Raw genomic sequence first — 19816 nt, forward strand, 5'->3', positions numbered from 1 at the left:
GCATCATTCTTATATGTCGGAATAGAAACATAGAACTTCAGTTAGACGAGTCGATTGGATCTCAATTATTCAACGGGACAAATTCAACGTTATATGTATTTCACTATTATACGTCCCGCACCTTCCTGGCAGTATCAGAGCCGACCCTCGTTCATGTAATGCCGTGCTTAGCACCGGACGACGGACGGACTCAGTACTTCCAGAAGCAGTCCCATAGAAAATGGACCAGCTTATCTGCCCAATGAGTCGAAATTTTTTCTAGGGCCCAGATCCCATTTGGGCCCCGCAGCAGTCCCTTGATCTATGGGCTAGCATGCAATGAATGTATGAAATATTACTTTGGGCCTAAAAAGCTTATATATAAATTATTAAGATGAAATACTAAAGCTATATTTTGGTACATTGAAATGCAAAGGAATGCAATTCAACGACATTGTTATATATAGTCTTGCGTTGCTTTATTCGACTCCCGTGTCACTCCGTTATATTGGACGGGACCATGAGGCTTAGTCGTGTAATCGAAATCATCATAAGGAAACAAATTGTGAAAACAAATACCGTGAGAAAAATAATACAATTTGAATATAAGAAAGTTCGATTAAGTCATATGTGGGTCAATTAATTAATGTAGGGCCAATAAATGTTGCCCGCGGATGGTTCCAGTTGATGACTTATGAATGCCCCTTCCAAAGTTGCAATTGGATACACATTTATCTTGTACATGATCCGTTTTGGGCTTATGAACAAGTCAATTGGTTGGACTAAATTTATTTCCTTATTTGCTTTTCTTAAAGTACATAAAAAAATTCGGGAATTGCTTGTACGTCTATGAATCATGAGTTGATCAAGTGGGAGAAATGTCCGTTGCCGTCCAAAATGGCAAGTTTGTTAGCCCTCGTACTTCTCTAGATTTATTTGAAAAAAAAAAACGGTTATTAACACAATTAATGTTCTTTTGGTTACATAACAATTATTCTGAATTCGCCCAAAAAAAATCATTAAATTCCAACATGGATTGGTTCAAGCAGTTCAGTACTTGATTCGCTTAAATAAAGTTTCGAGTTCGAAACCTTATGATGCAAAAAATTATCCTTAGGAGAGCTTTACCGTGAGCCGATCCAACTCGATTGGATTAGTCGGATCCAATTGGGCTTTTTGATACCAGGTTGACAATGAAAAAAACCATCAAAAACAATTAATTCTGAATCTACGCACATTGAAATTTCTTGCAAATTTCGAACTTCTTTTTTGTTAGATAACAATTCCGATTTTTTTTTAACCGGTTCGATAGCAATTTGGATTTGCGGATTCTATTTGCTAGTGATTTAAAGATATAACTCAGTAATTAACAAAATTATTATTTTTCCTTAATTTTTGCAAACTCTCTGTGAATATAATTTTCAGAAAATATTTGTTTTGGGAAATAATGATATCCAGCTTCCGTCGGTGAAGGTAGAAGCGCGATAGCGCATTGACTTCCCCCGCCTGACGAAACGTGTAAGACCGTGTTGCCGTCACTGTGATTGCCTCTTAAGGAATCTTCTCTTTCTCTTTGTTCTGTTTTTCAAATTTTTTTCATTTTTAAATTTTAAATAAATTCCCTTAAAAAAAAAAAGAGGGTGGGGGGATCGACGAGGCTTGATCTTTTTGGTAGCTTTCGTACGAAACCATGTCAAAGCAGGAATTGTCCCCTTTCTCCTATAACCCCAGCTGTGTAATGGGTCAATACCACCTTCGATTGCCCTTTTCTACGTAACAGCTAGCGTTTCCGAAGCTTGAGTTTTCTTGATTAGATCTAGTCAAAATTGGAGACCCATTGGGGGAAGGCTTCGAGCTTTGGATGGGGGAGGGTTCCTTTTTCACATTTGGCGATTCAAGAAATTTCATCCAAAACCGCGATAAGGGGTGCCACGGCTCCGACTGCCAATTGCGGTGGAAGCTCCTGTGACATTCGGTGGTGGTTCACCTGGGCGACGTAGTCTTCCCATATTTTCGGTTGATCAGATTCATCGTTCTGTCGCTTCCACGGAAGATTGAAGATTAATTCTGGGTTTTGGTTGTTTCCTCGGATTTTGATTGCAAGATTGCTTTTTTGGTCGATTTCCGTTTGTGGAGTCAATTTGGGCCCTGAGATTTGAGGATATCTGAGGTTTACATAAGTTGAGAGTGAGCCTGGGAGGAGGTTGCAGGATTAGAGCTTGTCTGCCATTTCGGGTGATGAGAGCCTGAGGAGGTTTGTGCTCTGATACTGTGAGGTTCTGAGGCATTTATCAGATGAAAAGGATAGTGTATGCTAAAAATGATCCAGAAGCAGAAATGTCTCAGAGGAGTGGGCTGTCTCATCTTCCTGGTTACTCTACTCTGCCCGTCGGTCGCGAGGTTGGAGGAAGTGCCTTCGGACTATATACTTGATTGGGCTTCTCTCAAGATTGACCAGGACACGGTATGGAATCCTACATCGTCAGTTCCGATGTCTAATAAGTCTGCATAGTCAGTTTTTGGGTAATAAAGTAGGTGGAGTTGGAGTCATATCGGGGTTGCATATAATTCACGGTTAAAGATTGATTTGTTATATTTAGCCGGGCCTTCATCGTTGTTGTTCTCGACTCTGTAATGCGCATTAGCATGTAGCTTTGAAGTCATTGTTTTTCTGTTTGAGGATTGGAGTTTGATTTCCGGTATAGTTTCTTTTATTATGGCTAGGGGATTGATTTATCTGAAAGTTACATGTGAAGTTGGGGACTAGATATATCGAGTGAGTTGCTGGAAAATAATAAGCATATTATATGTATTCTGATTGCAGGCAGAGCTGCTGTGGGTCAATTGTAGGGCAGAGTTGGTTCGTCTAAGGGACACCATTGAAGACCTTGATCTATGCTTTCCACACAAAGTGCCCAACAGTAGGAGCGATAGTGACAGATACGAATGTGTGTCATTTTCGAAAGGAAATATCCGGGAATTTCTGAATGCTGTGCACCCCGAGTTGAAGATCAACATTGTGGATTGTTTGAGAAGGAATAGCCTTCCATTTCATGTTTCTGGAGATGAGGTTGTCCCTAACCATTGGTACTCTGAGTATCTCGAGTCCGTGTCTTCTAGGTTCGATACTCGTAGGCGGTCATTGGCAGCTTCACCACCAAAAGGAGTTGCCAGAGCACTGGAACCAGGGACTGTTGAGTCACCTGGTTCAAGCCCATCTCCTTCCCATTCCCTAGATCCAGAGTCTCCCCCACCTCCTCCAACTCCAAAGAAGCCGTTTTTCCCGCCGAGCTCTGATGCGCTGAGCCCAAAAGCTAGTGTGAGCCAAAAAAATTCTTCTTCGGGTCAAGGTGCCAGATCAAATGCACAGAGCAGTAAGGAAGATAGCAACAAAAGAGCGATTCTAATCGCAGTCATTGTTACGGCTTCAGTCACATTTCTCCTTGCAACATTACTGTTCCTATGCTACAACAAAGTTTGTAGGGGCAGATCACGCCGCGGTCAAAATGATGAGAGGCCCCTTCTCAGCCTGAGCATGACTGACTACTCTGTTGGTAATAAGATGAAAACACTTACACACTTTTCTCATCCGTTGTTTTTGACACTCTTTAAGCTTCTTTCTAACTGATTTTGCAGGTTCTTCATATAAGCCCTATGGTGGTTATATGAATTCGATCAAGGAAGAGAAGTCCAATGAAAATATTCCTTCTAAAGCTTCTGATGGAGGAGTCACTGCTGGTGTGGGTGGCTCCACATTGGGCATCGCATTAGGGTGGGAGTCCTTTGAGTCACCGCATGCAAATGGGAATGGACAGGTCTCCGCTTTTCCACCATTAAAGCCACCTCCAGGAAGGATGGCTTCGAATACTGGTTTTCTAAAGCCACCCCCAGGTAGGGCCGATCCTCTCCCTCATGAGCCACCGGCTCCCCCTAAGCCGCCCACAAAGAGCGGTCCTCCCCCACCGCCTCCTCCACCTGGACCGAAACCAGTCGCCGCAAATGTGGCCGCTAAACCGCCTGGACCACCACCTCCTCCACCACCTGCACGTGGTGGACCCAAACCAGGACCCCCACCACCGCCACCACCGAAGAGCAGTGGCCCTTCCGCTCCTAGGCCACCTCAACCTCCAGGAGGAGGTTCGAAGATTGCTCGCCCTCTACCTGTTGCTCCAAAGACACCGGGGGGAGGAGTTTCATCGGAGGATGACGACGATGCCCCAAAAACCAAATTGAAGCCATTCTTCTGGGATAAAGTTCTTGCGAACCCTGATCATTCTATGGTCTGGCATCAGATTAAATCAGGATCGTTCCAGTAAGTTACAGTTTTACCTGCTTGTGTTATTTGCAAATTCTTCGTGTTTTTTATATGCTGCAGTGAGAACTAATTTTTGTTTTGATTTTTTAGGTTTAATGAAGAGATGATTGAAAGCCTATTTGGGTATGCAGCCCCTGATAAAGGCAAAACTAATAATAGGAAGGACTCATCTTCACAGGATTCTGCATCTCCATTTGTGCAGATTATTGATCCTAAAAAGGCACAGAATCTTGCAATCCTTTTGCGAGCGCTGAATGTGACAATTGAAGAAGTCTGTGATGCACTTCATGAAGGTATCGCTCTCTTGACTGTTGAGTGCATGCTGCATTGATTATGTTGAGTGCTTGGAGATTAGAGAAGAAGATTGTTTTCGGCTTCACAGCAAGCAAACAAGTTGCATTTTTATGTAATTTTCATGTCCCGTGCGGGCTGTCATTGCTCTGGAACTTATTGTGAAGTTTCTTTCGGAATCTCAGGAAATGAGCTCCCAACAGAGTTTGTTCAGACTTTGCTGAAGATGACCCCAACAGCTGATGAAGAACTAAAGCTCAGGCTCTACAATGGCGAACTTTCTCAACTGGGACCTGCTGATCGGTTTCTTAAAACTCTCGTTGGCATTCCATTTGCTTTCAAACGGATAGAAGCATTACTCTTAATGAGCACTCTTCAAGAGGAGGTTACATCCACCAAAGAGTCTTTCGAGACTCTGGAGGTATGAACTCTGGGCTGCTTTCTTTTGCCGTCACAGTTTTCTCTACCTCAGAATAAGTATTTGATGGAATCTCTCTTAACTTTGATTGAAGGTGGCATGCAAGGAACTCAGAAACAGCAGGCTATTCCTGAAGCTCCTTGAAGCAGTCCTTAAGACAGGGAACAGAATGAATGATGGAACATTTCGAGGCGGAGCACAGGCTTTTAAGCTCGACACACTTTTGAAACTCTCAGACGTGAAAGGTACTGATGGAAAGACCACTCTGCTGCACTTTGTTGTTCAAGAGATAATCCGATCAGAAGGCGTAAGAGCTGTTCGTGTTGCTCGAGAAAGCTCAAGCTTATCGAGTTTTAAATCAGACGATCTCCTTGAGGACGCTCCTAATGAAACAGAAGAGTACTACCGAAGCCTTGGGCTTCAGGCTGTTTCGGGCTTGGGAGGAGAGCTCGAGAACGTGAAGAAGGCAGCTGCTATTGATGCTGATACATTAACGGGCACCGTAGCAAAGTTGGGCCATGCTCTGTTGAAAACCCGGAATTTCCTGAGTACTGATATGAAGAATTTGGAAGAAGAAAGTGGGTTCCACAAAGCTCTGAAGAGCTTTGTGCAGAATGCAGAAATTGACGTCACGTGGTTGCTGGAGGAAGAGAAGAGGATAATGGCTCTTGTGAAGAGCACAGGTGACTACTTCCACGGGAACGCAGGGAAGGACGAGGGGTTGAGATTGTTCGTGATAGTTAGAGATTTCTTGATCATGTTGGAAAAGGTGTGCAAAGAGGTGAGCAACGCGCCTCGGAGGCCTGTGAAGCCACAGAAGAAAGAAAATGGGCCTGCTTCGACTCCGTCAGTCTCTGACTCACGGCAAGCTGCTTCCCCTGATCTCCGCCAGCGTCTCTTCCCTGCAATCCAGGAGCGGCGTTTCAGTGATTCCAGCTCCGATGATGAGAGTTGAGCGAGATCCAATTGAATGCGGAAGCCATGTGCATGGAAAAAGGAATCTGACTTCAGGCCTTGAGCTCCAATCTATTCAAAGGTCAGATCCAAGGAGAGAGCCCACAGCATCCTTCAAGGAGGAAACAAAGCTCATTGGCTCGAGAACTCGGTGTTTTACAGTTTGGGATCGAAGGCCTCATGGGGCAGTGAACGATGGTTTTACTGCCCGACTTTGTGCACTAGTAAGTTAGGTGATTCGGGGTCCTCCTATTTATTTTTGCCTTCAATTTTTCTCTGGGAAGAAATTATTTGTTGATAATTTTTTACCATCTAGATTCTAAAGTAGAATAAGTAGGGATAATTTTTTACCAACTAGATTCTATAGTAGAATAGTAGTGCAGCATTTTGGAGTGTTTTGTGTTCAACATTCTGTGATCGCTCGATTGAACTCGAATGTCTAACCATTCTCAGATCCCGATGTACTAAAATATCATAAGTTGTCTGATGCAATTGCTGGCAATATGAATGCTCAAATAACAGTATTCAGTTTTGCAACAAAAAATTAAACTAAAAACCAAAAATACACTATACTGATGTAATCAAAGTGTCATTGTCAAATTCACCGCATTGAAATATGTCATTGCCAAAATCAATTCAAACCAATGCCCTGGGCAAGTGCAGATGAGGAGAATAAGGAAGGGATGATTTTTTACCATCTAGATTTTAATGTAGAATAAGTTGCGCGGCATTTTGGAATGTTTTGTGTTTTGCATCCTGTGATTGCTCGATTGAACTCGAATGAAAATATCATAAGCTGTCTCATGCACTTGCAGGCAACATATGAATGCTCATATAACAATATTCACTTTTGCAACCAAAAATTCACCACATTGATGTAACCAAAACCAATGTCTTTGTCAAATTTCACCACACTGAAATATGTCATTTTCAAACCAATGCCCTAGGCAAGTGCAGATCAATCACTTCAAAAGCTTAACAGAGAAACTCCGAAATTCAAAGACTCAATTTTAATCTTTCATCTCAACTAACAGTTATAGTATTCAATTTTACCTTCCACCCCCTTTTTCCTTCTTGTATAAACCCCTCTTCAAGCCCTCTTCCGCATCTTCAGCTTGACTCTTAAATTGTGCAGGAATACTAACATAGTTAACAACATTGCCGTTTCCTATCAGGTAGCCACCTGTGGTAACAAAATCGGCACATTTTTCTTTTGTCCACCTTGCCCAGATCACATACATACTGTACAAAGGGACCCTTCACTCGTTGTTGCAAGGATAGGTACATCATAACTTTCAAGTAGAGGAGGTAGGTTAACACTTGGAGGGGGTAGGTGAACATTTGGGTCGACAGCAATTTGACGAGTACCAGTAGGAATCCAGTAGCAGAAACATAAACATCAATTTGAGAAATAAAAAAACGCAAAACAATGTAAAAAACGAGGTAGTCTTTAGCAACTTCATTCTAGACTTCAGTAGCACAAACATGAGAAAAGTCTGACCAGTCTGAGCGGCGTCTGACCCACCATCACGCTGGACTTCTGTAGCAGGAAGCTGAGAATGACATTGGTGACAATGACAATGACATATTTCAGTATGGTGAATTTGACAATGACATTGGTTGGTTGCATCAATGTGGTGAAGTTTTGGTTTTTAGTTCAATTTTTTGTTGAAAAAATGAATACTGTTATACGAGCATTCATATGTTGCCTGCAAGTGCATGAGATAGCTTTGAGTTCAATCGAGCGATCACAAGATGCTGAACAAAAAATCTCTAAAATGCACTATTTATTCTATCTTCCATATCAACTAACAGTTACAGTATTCGATTTTACCTTCTTGTATAAACCCTTCTTCAAACCCTCTTCCGCATCTTCAACTTGACTCTTAAATTGTGCAGGAACATTAACATAGCTCACAACATCGTCGTTTCCTATCAAGTGGACAACATACCGAATCAAATTATGGTATTCCACTTGTGGTAACAAAATCGGCACTTTTTTTTTTGTCCACCTTGCCCAGATCCCGTACATACTGTACAAAGGGACCCCTTCACTCGTTCATAAGTTGTAAGGATAGGTACATTAGAACTTTCAGATAGAGGAGGTTGGTTAGCACCTGAAGGTGGTAGGCGAACATTTGGGTCGACAACAATTTGAGGAGGACCAGTAGGTATCCAATAGCAGAAACATAAACAACAATTTGAGACATAAAAAACACAAAAATAATGTAAAAAGGGGATAGTCTTTCTTATAGCAGGAGCAACTTCGTGCTGGACTTCAGTGGCAGGAACATGAAAATTCTGACTAGTTTGAGCAGCAACATCCGACTCACCATCATGTTGGACTTCAGTAGCAAGAACCTGAGAATGACATTAGAGACAATGACAATGACATATTTCAGTGTGATGAGTATGACAATGACATTGGTTTTGGTTGCATCAATGTGGTGAATTTTTTGTTTTCAGTTTAATTTTTTGTGTGCAACTGAATATTATTATACGAGCATTCATATGTTGCCTGCAAGTGCATGAGAGAGCTTATGATATTTTTTGTACATCAGGATCCAAGAACGGGTAGACATTTGAGTTCAATCGAGCGATCATAGATGCTGAACACAAAACATTCCAAAATGCTGCACTATTTAAATTGTGTTAGAATCTAGATGGTCAAAAAATTATCCCCTACTTAATCTACTAATCTGCACTTGCCGAGGGCATTGGTTTGAATTGGTTTGACAATGACATATTTCAGTGTAGTGAATTTGACAATGACATTGATTTTGGTTGCATCAGTGTGGTGATTTTTTGGTTTTTAGTTTAATTTTTGGTTGCAAAATTAAATACTGTTATTGAAACTTATTGTCTAAATTTTAAATTAATTATTTACCTTTTTATAATGAGAAGATATTGTTAAAATGTGAATAATTATAAGAAATAGTAAGTATAAGATAATGAACTCGTGCAATGCACAGAAAACTAGTTCTTACTCTGACGTCCAGATATATTAATTAACTATTTAAACAAGAACAATTCAAACATGCTTTCCCTTTGTCAAGACATTTCACTCATTTTTCAGTAAGTTATTTTTTTTCGGTAAGTAGACATTTCACTCATTAACAAGCTTATTATCAAACAGAGTGAGTCTTAAGCCAATTATCACGCACACATTAAGGCACTCATCCATCCATCACAAGATCAAATTAATGCCCAAAATGATACGTGCCTACATTCTACACCTATTCGTGGGTGGGTCTAGACAGTTATTAATTAATTATTGCACGTTAGGCAAACATCATCCTCAATTCATCCTCTCGGCCTGGAGACCTAGCTACGTAAACTCTAGCAACCAAAGACTCGTTTGCCTTTTTTAATAAGTATATTTTGGGATTTCTCAAATCAAAAGCCCAATTTAATTTCTTATGATCTGTTAAAAGGTCCACCTGGTGTTTTAGCCCAAAGTTTTTTATCTGAGACCGACCCATTGGATTTGTTTCTTTTGTTCAACCTCATTTCCTATCAATGCATTTGGAAAGCAATCGCGAATAATAATAAAAAAAAAGGAGCTAATGACCAATGTTCGTGTCCGTAATTTTCTTTGGCTACTAAGCATGGGAGTCTAGTGACCAACGAGCTTAGATTGCATCATCATAGGGTCGTTGGGACAGGAATTTGCTCATTGTGCCAGGACAAGAGACGATTCTTTTGGTTTTGGGGGACTATTCCTTTATACGTGCTTGAGACATGGAGACTCAGCTTGTGCTGAATCAAAAAGAAAAAAAAAATCGACAAATGGAGCTAGGAAGAGGTTTGGGGGCTTTTTTTTTTTTCGACCGGTGGGGCTCAATGCCGCCTCCCAAATTCTAAAAACCCTAAAAACCCGCTCATCGACGACCTCCTCTCTTCCTCCCCATTCGATTTCGGCCTTAGTTTCTTGTTTTTAACCCTGATAGTTGGAACGATGCATTTAATGACTATCTTTGTAGGGACAAAGATGGTTCAAGCACTCTAACGGTCAAATTCATCGGCTTCAATTTTAGACAAATTGAATCTCGAAGAAGAATAAGATTAATGTGGATAGTGCTATATTTTCATTTTCTTTTGATGAATTTCATTTTGGCATTGGTTAGTGCTTAAAGAAAATATATATTCAATTGTAAAATATTATAGACGAACTGTCTGAAAATGATCGTAAAAATTTATTGATACAGAGAACATTTGCAATAGTGAAGCTCCAACACATATTGGCTCTGCTTTAATTATCTCTTCCCCAATTATTCCGATGGAAATGTTAGATCTGACATGACTCATGATCAATAGTGTAAATGCAATATCTCAAAATCAAAAGATCTTAGTAGATTGAGTTACTAATTAGGTCCCTGATATGTCTTTAATCACTTTTATTACATTCTCCCTTTTTTAGGAAGTTTCCTTCATATGTTGTGTTCCTCATTTCACATTAATGTAATCTCATGTACTTTTAAGCATTTCTTACTCGACCAAACCTGCTGCACGTTTTAGTGTATGATCTTATACTTCTTGTAGACAATTACTTAAGGCGAAAATTCTCATTATAACCGCCACAATATTTTCTAAAGTTAAACTTTTTTTATATATACAAATTACTAAAATATCTCCTTTTCTAAGGAAAATATCTAATAAAATATAATAACTATAAAAGAATTATTCAATCCCCTCAAAAATATCTTCCATTATCTTATCCACTATGCATTTTCAAAAATCAACAAATATTAAAGGGTTCAAAAGCCGTAAAGTTAAACTTTATTATTATATGCAAATTACTAAAATCATTTCTAGTTTCAAACTAAATATCAAAATAATAATAATACTAATAATAATTTGTAAAGAAAATCACTAATCAATTACCTCAAAACTCTCTTCTATTATCTCATTGCCTATCCGTTTTGAAAAATCATCAAATTCTAAAGGGGTTTTAGAAGTAATAATGTTGAACTCTGTTATTACCCAAAAAAAAAAGTTAAAACTTTGTTATGTACAACTTAATAAAATATCTCCTGTTTTCAGGGGAAATATCAAAAAGTATAAATAAAAAATAAAAAATTATTACTCAATTATCTCAAAAGTCTTTTTCATTGTCACATCAACTATCCATTTTGAAAAATCAGTAAATTCAAAAATGGTTTCAAAAGTTCTGTCAATTTTTTAAAATAAGCAATCTTGAGTTAGTTAAGCAAAGATGTGAGAGTTTTGCTCGTGGAGGAGGGCTAAAGTTAGTAGCTTAGGCACCAAAAGTTTCTTCGCATCTTGATTACATGTTATTGATTCGATTGAAAGTTGACAACGCAACATCAACTTCACAAGTGATTCCATATCGAAAATGTAATCAGCCTATGGTATTCTCTCTCTTGCTTCATCAAATGCATTACTTTTTTCCTTCAGTGATTAATCAATTTTCCAGCTGCATAATGATTATATTTGCATTGATCATTACGAACTTGGACAAAATTTGATGTCTTTCTTCTTGATCGTCTTTTTTATCTTCAGGGAGGTTCGGTGCTTTCACGCACAGTGCAAGTTAGTCAATATTGTCGAGACCACGAACAAATTGATCTATCATGTGGTAGTTGTATTCTGCTGTTTGCTATCCTAAATTTGTAAAATTAACTTCATTTATCGCCAATAGAAGTTCTAATACGCATACGACATCTCATTGTCAAGAGGCACGAATGAAATCATATGTACATGACATCAGAATTTCTCAGCACCATTTAAATTAGTTAACAAGATCATCATCAAGTTAGTTACTTTCAACTGCCACTGAGAAACCATCCCTTTAAATTTCCCGCCCTCCCTCTCTATCCCTCTCCCTCTCCCACTCTATTAGCTTGTGAAAGGAAAAACCCGAAACCCGGAAGACGACAGTGAAACCATGGAGAATTCGTCTTCAGCAGCAAATTCAGGAAGCTCTTCTTCAAGAGACCGCGCTGCAGCCCCACCGGTGCTAGGCTCAGCGAGGTTGTCTGACGAAACCATGGAGAATTCGTCTTCAGCAGCAGCTTCGGGAAGCTCTTCTTCAACAAACAGCGCTGTGCTCCCTCCAGTGCTTAGCTCCCTGAGATTGTGTTGTCGGCAAGCTCTCCACATTCTCAAGGAAAAGAGGAGTGAGCTGTCAAGAATCTTGAACGCAGGTGAGAGTCCAGAGCAAGACCGTCCTGCCCCAGATTCGGAAGATGAAGGTTTGAATGCTCTGCTGCTCAAGGTTGAGAAGTTCTTGGAGAAGGCCGTGGAATGTTCGTGGAAAGTCAAGGCAGAGGAGATAACCAAAGAGCGGGCAAAAGAGATTATGGCCTGGCTGAGGGTCATTCACAAGCGGGCTGCAGAAGTCGGGAGGGAGATGGACTCTCTGCTTGATGTGATCAAAGACATAGATCCAGAAGTGGCAAAGTCGTACGTGGATTTCCTGATGAAATCGAACAACTGATCGGCTAGGTATCAGTTAGGTCGAAGCCTATTGATACATAGAAAACATCAGTTAGGTCCACGACCATTGGTGTATGGGTAGAAAATCGAGTCCTCTCTTGCAAATTTCAGGTAGAAAATTGAGTCTTTTCTTGCAGATTTCAGGTATCTTTGTACGGAAAAATCTCAAACAACGGGTCACTGTTCTTGAATGGTTCTCGACTCTTGGACTTCATTTTCAACAAGTTAGATATCAAAATTTTACTTTCCTGTAATGAATTGGTTTTCCAGCAACAGATAATGTATCTAAACCTGATGAAGAAGCACGAGTGATTGGCTAGTATTGGTTAGGTCTCCCCCCCCCCCCCCCCCCCCCCCCATTTGGTGTACAGATAGAAAATCGAAGATCTCTCTTGCAGATCTTAGGTGTCTTGGTACAAGAAATCTCAGGCATCAGTTAGTTCTATAACCGTTTCTGTACAGATAGAAAATCGAGTCTCCTCTTGCAGATTTCAGGTATCTTTGTACGGAAAATCTCGACAATGGGTCACCTTTCTTGAATGTTTCCTGACTTCTCGACTTCATTTTCGACAAGTTCGATATCAAAATCTTGGTTTCCTGCAATGAATAAGTTTTCCGGCAACATATAATGTTTCAAAACCTTACTTTGTTTGGATCTGAAACCAAATTTTTGGGAAAGAGTTTCTTTAGAACACATTTGATTGACTGATTCTTGAAACTGGCAATGCTAACATTAATCATATCATATCAAAACAAGAAGAAATGGGATGGGATCATTTGCAAAATCACGATTAGAATGAAGAACTTCGTATTAAGAAGTTCGAAGATGCCCGATATTCACATCAATCACTACCAGTATTTTGTTCCCTAGCCAAGCTATAACTTCACCTTCCCAAAGTACAGGCCTAAAGAACGACCAAACTCTCATTCCCTCCTCAACTCAAAAGTTAACGTGATCATGTTGGATATGGTGTAAAGAAAAGAGGTGAGGGACGTGCCTCCGACAGCAGCGAAGCCGGAGAAGAAAGAGAGCAGGCTTGCTTTGATTCCATTGGTTTCCGACTCTTGGCAAGCGGCTTCCTGATATCCGCCAGCATCTCTTCCCCTGCAATCCAAGAATGGTGGATGAGTGATTCCAGTTCTGATGATGAGAGTTGAGTGAGATTCGATTCAAAGCAGGGACCATGTATGTGCTCAAAAAGGAGAAACGGCCTTTGCTCCAAAGAGACAGCCCACAGCCTCTTCATATGAAACCGAGCTCATTGGCTCGAGAACTCGAGAACTCAGTTGTTATAGGTTTGGATCGATAGAGGCCTCATTGGGCACTGGACATTGGGATTAATGACCGACATTGTGCACGAGTAGTTAGGTGACTCGGGGTCTCCAGGTTTATTTGTTGCCTTTATTTTTTTCCTCAGAAGATTATTTGTTGATAATTTTTTACCATCTGAAGTAGAATGAAGAAATACTGCAGCATACTGGAATATTTCATGCTCAGCATTCTCTGATCGCTTAATTGAACCAGAGTTTAATTTTCTTGGATCCTGACCGGTGAGCGTATCGCAAGCTGTCTGATGCACTTGCCGGCATATCGGAGCATTGGACAGCTTGTGATGCAACGAAAAATTCAATGCTCCTTAACTGTCGAGGAAAAGAATGAAGAAGTTCAGTTCGAGATGAACTGAGGGGCAGCAGATTCATCTTCAGCAGCTGCCCTGAGTGGTTCTTTGGTAGCCCAAGGGGATGACAATAGGGTGGGGGAAGATGACTGTGACAAATCCAAAGTTTCTGTTGAAACATCCGCAGGCAGGAAAAATGCGATTAAATCTTCTGATTGATACTTTGAAGGGCCAAGATCCGGAATTGTAGGAATCACATTTGGCTTCCGTTGGAAAGGAACAAGCAACTGTTGTTATTATAGTTGGTCCTTGGAAGCCAACGTGAATGTTTACTCTTCTTTTTTGTGATGAGGACTGATCACTTGATCGACTATATAACTACATCTTGAAAGCATGTTCCGGGAACCTTTTAGCTTTGGCGTAATGACCTTCCTGCAGAACTCATTTGCTCTGCAAATTTTTGGCAGATAACCTTATGGGGTATGGGAATTTGTTCCGCAGTGAAAGCAAGCTTCTTTCTGGATTATTTTCATAAATGAATGCGTATGTTTCGGTACTTTCCAATTGTTTCTTTGTATCTCGAGTATGCGTTCTTGATTCAAGTGATCTTTGTCCTGCTCCATCTGAACTCGTTGCTCTTCCTTCAATGGTTTAGTTCTCCAGCTGTATAATGACTAATGTTTAGATAGATCGGACCTCGGACAAAATTGACTCCTTTCTTCTTGATTGAATTTTCAGTCTTCAGGGAAAGTTGGTGCTTTCATGTGCAGCGCAAGTTGGTCGATAAGAGACCACTAAGGAACTGATTTATCATCTAGTGGTTGTATTCTGCTAATTGCTATGTAAACTCTGCAAAATTGAATTCAAATTATCGATTTATCCACGATAAGATGTTCTAGTACGTCTGCGTTCAGTGGATAAAGAGGCAGAAACGAAAATAGAAAGTTCCTCATATCAGAATGTCTCAATACGATTAATATTTCTAAGAGAGACGCAGAGTATCCGACCGACACAACAAGGTCATCATCCCGTTAGTTACTTCTAACTGCCACTCTGAAAGCATCCGATTAAATCTCCCGCCCTCCCATCCCTCCTCTCCCTCTCCTACTCTATTTGCTCGTGATAGAAGAATGGAGGGTTCGTCTTCGGCAGCAACCTCTTCTTCAAGAGACCGCGTTGCGCCCCCTCCAGTGCTCAGATCAGTGAGATCGTCTACTGTCTTGCCGGCAAGCTATCCACATTCACAAGGACAAGAGAAGTGAGTTGTCGGGAATCTTGAATGCAGGTGAGAGTCCGGAGCAAGACCCTCCTTCGATTTTCTAGGTACCACTGATTTGGCTCTCAAACCAAATCCCCGGGAAAGAGTTTCCACTAAAAGCATTCGGCTGATTGATTCTTGAAACAGGCAAAGCAGACCATTAATCATATCATTCGGATCAAAACAAGAAGGAATGGGATGGAATCATTTGCAAAATCGCATTAGAATGAACAACTTCGTATTAGGAAATTTGAAGATACCCGATATTCACATCAATCACTAACAGTGTCCAGTTCCCTAATTAAGCTATAAACCTCACACCATCCCAAAGTACAGACCAGAAGAACCACCAAACTACCATTCCATCCTCAACTCGAAAGCTAAACCCAGAAACCCGGGAAGTCATTCCGATTTCAATAAGATAACAATTAGGAACCCAAAATTCTATTTAGTCTTCATCTCCAGCAGAGGACTTGGAGGGGCCAGTCTTCTTGGGCAAGAGGAGATTGTGGATGTTAGGCATCACCCCTCCATTCGCGATCGTGACATCTCCAAGGAGCTTGCTTAGCTCCTCATCATTCCTCACTGCAAGCTGGATGTGGCGAGGCACGATCCTCGTCTTCTTGTTGTCTCTCGCTGCATTCCCAGCCAATTCAAGCACCTGATAGCAGCAAAGACCAAACAACAATCCCATCAATAATTGCTCAAAAAAATCCCAATGCCCAGCTTATGGAAGAACTCGGGAATTGATTTATATGAGAATTACTTATCTATCTTTTTTTTTCATATAGTTCTTTTTCTTTTCTTTTGATAGTTTAATTCCTCATATATCGAGTTCATTCGGGAAGCAACAACCGACCTAATCAGCTCGTAAGAAACCCTAATTTCACAGTAATCTGAAATGTCGATGAATTCGATAAATGCTGTCGGGACTGAAATTGAGAGAAACCCACCTCAGCAGCAAGGTACTCGAGGACGGCAGCGAGGTAGACAGGAGCTCCGGCGCCGACACGCTCGGCGTACTTGCCGGCCTTGAGGAACCGAGCAATACGACCGACCGGGAACTGGAGGCCGGCCTTGCTGCTACGAGACGTCGCCTTCTTCGACGCACCGGAACCCAGGGTCTTTCCTCTACCGGCCATTGATACCCGAAGCTCCGAGCTCGATTGAAGCTTTGCACGAGCAAAGGTTGAATCTTTATAGAGCAGCGAACTTCACCAAGCAGTTAGCGGCAGAGAATCGGGAGTAGACTTGATCTTCCTTCGGCAGCGGGTATATATAAAGTAGGTGGCGGGAACTAGCCAATCAGAGCGAAGCACACGGATCGTGAGACAGAACCGTTGGATCTTCTAAGATTAGGTACAGATGCATTTTGAGAGTCCGTGCTCCTCGGACGATTGTTCCCCCCAGTATCTTTCCACAGATGCTGACACGCTCCAGCGGAAATACTGTACACACCGGGCGCACAATAACCCAGTATGTAACCCTGATCCGGCTGAAGACGGTTCGGTCGGGTTGCAAGTGGACCGGGCTTAAGTACGAATTCTGACTTGGGCCTTTTCTTTGCCTCCGGTTGATTAAATTTGAGTCTCTCGTATTAACAACACAAAAATAACATGCAAAGAATACTGTCACTGGGTAATATCAAATCAGAATGAATGTAAGTGGTAAAATTGTGCGTACAAGGGTCCGACAAATTCCTATTTATAAAGTGGACGTGTAAAACTCAACGAATATTTAAACCATATGTTATTAAATTGATGCTAGTCTGAATGTATGATTAATGGATATCTTATATTAGTAGAGTCAGATGGTAGATGATAACAACGTATCATAAATACATAATATCTATGTGCCTAATCATACAGTCCCTACCGATCTAGGTGTTGGAAAGTGTGGAATTATAGGTTGTCGTCGTGGGCATGATCGGTAGTTGTCAGCTTGTCTACGCTAATAATGGAGGAACAATAAAACGAGAGGGAGAGAAGTGCATGAACGAAGCATAGCACGCCACCGGTGGACAAGAAGTGCTGTTGGTGCGATGATATCCTACAGCATCCTCCTCCGCCATCTGATCTCGATCTCGAGTTCTCCAGCATGCCTGTGATCACCATTGGCAGCCCAATCGCAGCAATTATCCTGTATATATATATATAGTAAAAGGTTTATAGTGAAAACTTGATCCGGATGCTATATATATATATATATATATATATATATATATATATAATATCCTACATCACAGTCATAAGAGTTTATCAGTACAGCTCGAAAACCGGTCATTGACTAGCTTTGATCGACTCACCTGATTGTTCGCCCGGCTTTGCAAGCACATAGAAAATTGATCTCATCCTGCTCGGTTAATTAGGCACGTATAGGTATGAAATAAGACAAAGTAGCGGGACAGAATTAAAGGCCGGACAGTCCAGTTTATGGCATGTTTTAGTACTTCGGTAAGGGATTTCCTCAGGCTTCCAGATTGGATTCTCCAATTCTGTCCTACCATAAATACGTTGGACCACAGATTCTTGCCACAGGAAGTTTCGGCACTAAACGCACCTTGATACAATATGTAGATTCATAGACGGGGTATCTGACCGATCTTCTATGAACGACAAGGGAAAAGAAGGCAGTTTGTTATGAGGAATCACGACTTACCAGGAGGAGACGAGACAAGCGAACCAGAACTTTCTGTTGCTGGAGGATCTTTCGAGCTCTGCCATTGAGCTGCAGACGCATGTACACCCTCCTAGCAGGTTAGACGTGACATGGGCCAAAGCTAAGAGCACAGCTGCTGCTAATGCTAGCTTGAATGCACGACTGCTACAACTGCTGGGTAACTCCTTGCAGCCCGAGCGACTTCCCCTCCCTTCAGCCTGCGCCTTGATTGCCTGCCATGTACAATTTTAGAACCGCCCGTGACATAAAGCACATGAATCTATGCCATACATAATGAACTTTACCAGTAAACAAGTTTATGCACATCACGAGTTCATTTCTTTATTTCTCACTTTCTGCATTATATTGCAGCGTATACATGTTACCTTGGTTTGAGCAACTTGAGCTTCAATTGCGAGAATCCCAGCAGCAACATCCATGGCAACAATCAGAGCACACACAAGAACTCTAACTATTCTCATCGCCATTATTGTTCCCGGATCTCAAAATTATTCGAGCATGCATTCACCTCCGAACAACCTTTCTAATTCATTCTCTCATCAACAACAACAACGACGACGACAACAACAAGAGGAGGAGATTAATAAACAGGAAGAAGAAAGGAAATTTTAAAGTTTACATACCAACCAGTCTCTCTGACATTGTGAATGGAAGCCACAAGAAGCTAGCAGAGAGCACTATATATTATTGTATACAGTAAAATTCAACAATCATAGATAATATTTTTTCTGCACTTTCAGAAAAAAACATATTTGGCTCCTCGTCGGTGAAACATTTACGATAACTAAAGCATGCGTTACAAAATAATCTCACGATGTATTATATACCTGGTGATATGTAGTTCATATGGTGCGGGTTGAATGGAATGGATCAATCATATATATACAGTAAAATTTGGAATGTGTACGTCAGTCTGTAAGCTTATGTTCGAGTCATACTCATACAAACAAATGAATATATATGTATACATATATACACATGTATGTTTAGATTCCTCATTCTCCGCTTTTGCGTGAGGCTCATGCACCTTTTACGAGTTCTCTTTTCCCTAAAAACGTTGCTTTAGTGAAAAAAGATTGTTAATGAGACAGACGTGACACATATGTCACATCTCCTTTATAATTTCGAAGACATTTTTTTTCCGTTAGAAAACATTGCTTTAGTTAATTTATAATTGGTCCCCTTCCTCGAGCAAAGACATTTTTGTTTGAAAATATTTTGTTTACAGCAGAAACGGTCTCTTCTTTCACCTTTTTTTTTTTACGGTCTCTAATCTAGAAAGTTGTAGGTTTTTTATTCATTCCATCTCGTCATCATATATCTTTATAAATACGTAAATATGTATACATTGGCTGGATTCTTCCAGGCTAATAGGTAGCTAGCTAGGAAAAATGAGTTCTTCAGAAACCTACGCGTGTCGGGTGAGAGAGAATCATCATCAACAACCCTATGAAATATAGGTAGACCTTCATCAATTTTTCGGGTTATGATGAGAGAAACTTTAAGATGCAATAATTTTCATGAACTGAAATTCACGAATAGCAGATTTGTACCCACTACCACGGGCAAATGGTCGATCATGAAGATATATCATAAATTAATATGCCAAATATCACTCAAGAGATTGGAGCTTAATTTGTTTGCAAAAGAGAATGCATTGATATGCATACCGTCCATGACCATGACCATATTCAGGCACGAATTTACTGCTGATGAGTCGTGTCTTGGAGATTAATCATGGAGAAATTCATCCCAAACACATATCAAAGCCCAAACTTATAATTAGCAAGGAGGATGATAACATGTGCTCTTTTATCAAATTAAATAAATAAATCTCCACCCAG

The 19816-nt window shown here is 40.7% G+C and overlaps 3 protein-coding genes across 3 annotated transcripts; 1 reads left to right on the top strand and 2 right to left on the bottom strand.

Annotated features, from left to right (window-relative positions):
• The first annotated feature begins 1587 nt into the window (after positions 1-1587).
• LOC116213806 (formin-like protein 5) lies at positions 1588-6459 on the top strand. Its single transcript, XM_031548883.1, has 6 exons — positions 1588-2443; positions 2804-3533; positions 3616-4291; positions 4385-4587; positions 4771-5006; positions 5098-6459. Exons 1-6 carry the CDS (start codon positions 2291-2293, stop codon positions 5956-5958), a joined length of 2859 nt encoding a protein of 952 aa, XP_031404743.1. The 5' UTR covers positions 1588-2290; the 3' UTR covers positions 5959-6459.
• Positions 6460-15489: 9030 nt separating this feature from the next.
• On the bottom strand, positions 15490-16559 carry LOC116215393 (probable histone H2A.1). The gene is made up of 2 exons (XM_031551093.1): positions 16247-16559; positions 15490-15954 (listed from the first exon to the last, which is right to left on the bottom strand). Exons 1-2 carry the CDS (start codon positions 16433-16435, stop codon positions 15742-15744), a joined length of 402 nt encoding a protein of 133 aa, XP_031406953.1. The 5' UTR covers positions 16436-16559; the 3' UTR covers positions 15490-15741.
• A 468-nt stretch (positions 16560-17027) lies between these two features.
• Positions 17028-18781, bottom strand: LOC116215392. The gene is made up of 3 exons (XM_031551092.1): positions 18338-18781; positions 17952-18184; positions 17028-17432 (listed from the first exon to the last, which is right to left on the bottom strand). Exons 1-3 carry the CDS (start codon positions 18437-18439, stop codon positions 17195-17197), a joined length of 573 nt encoding a protein of 190 aa, XP_031406952.1. The 5' UTR covers positions 18440-18781; the 3' UTR covers positions 17028-17194.
• Between the last annotated feature and the right edge of the window lie 1035 nt (positions 18782-19816).

The sequence above is a fragment of the Punica granatum genome, chromosome 7 (assembly GCF_007655135.1).
Source record: "Punica granatum isolate Tunisia-2019 chromosome 7, ASM765513v2, whole genome shotgun sequence".
Taxonomy (NCBI): Eukaryota; Viridiplantae; Streptophyta; class Magnoliopsida; order Myrtales; family Lythraceae; genus Punica; species Punica granatum.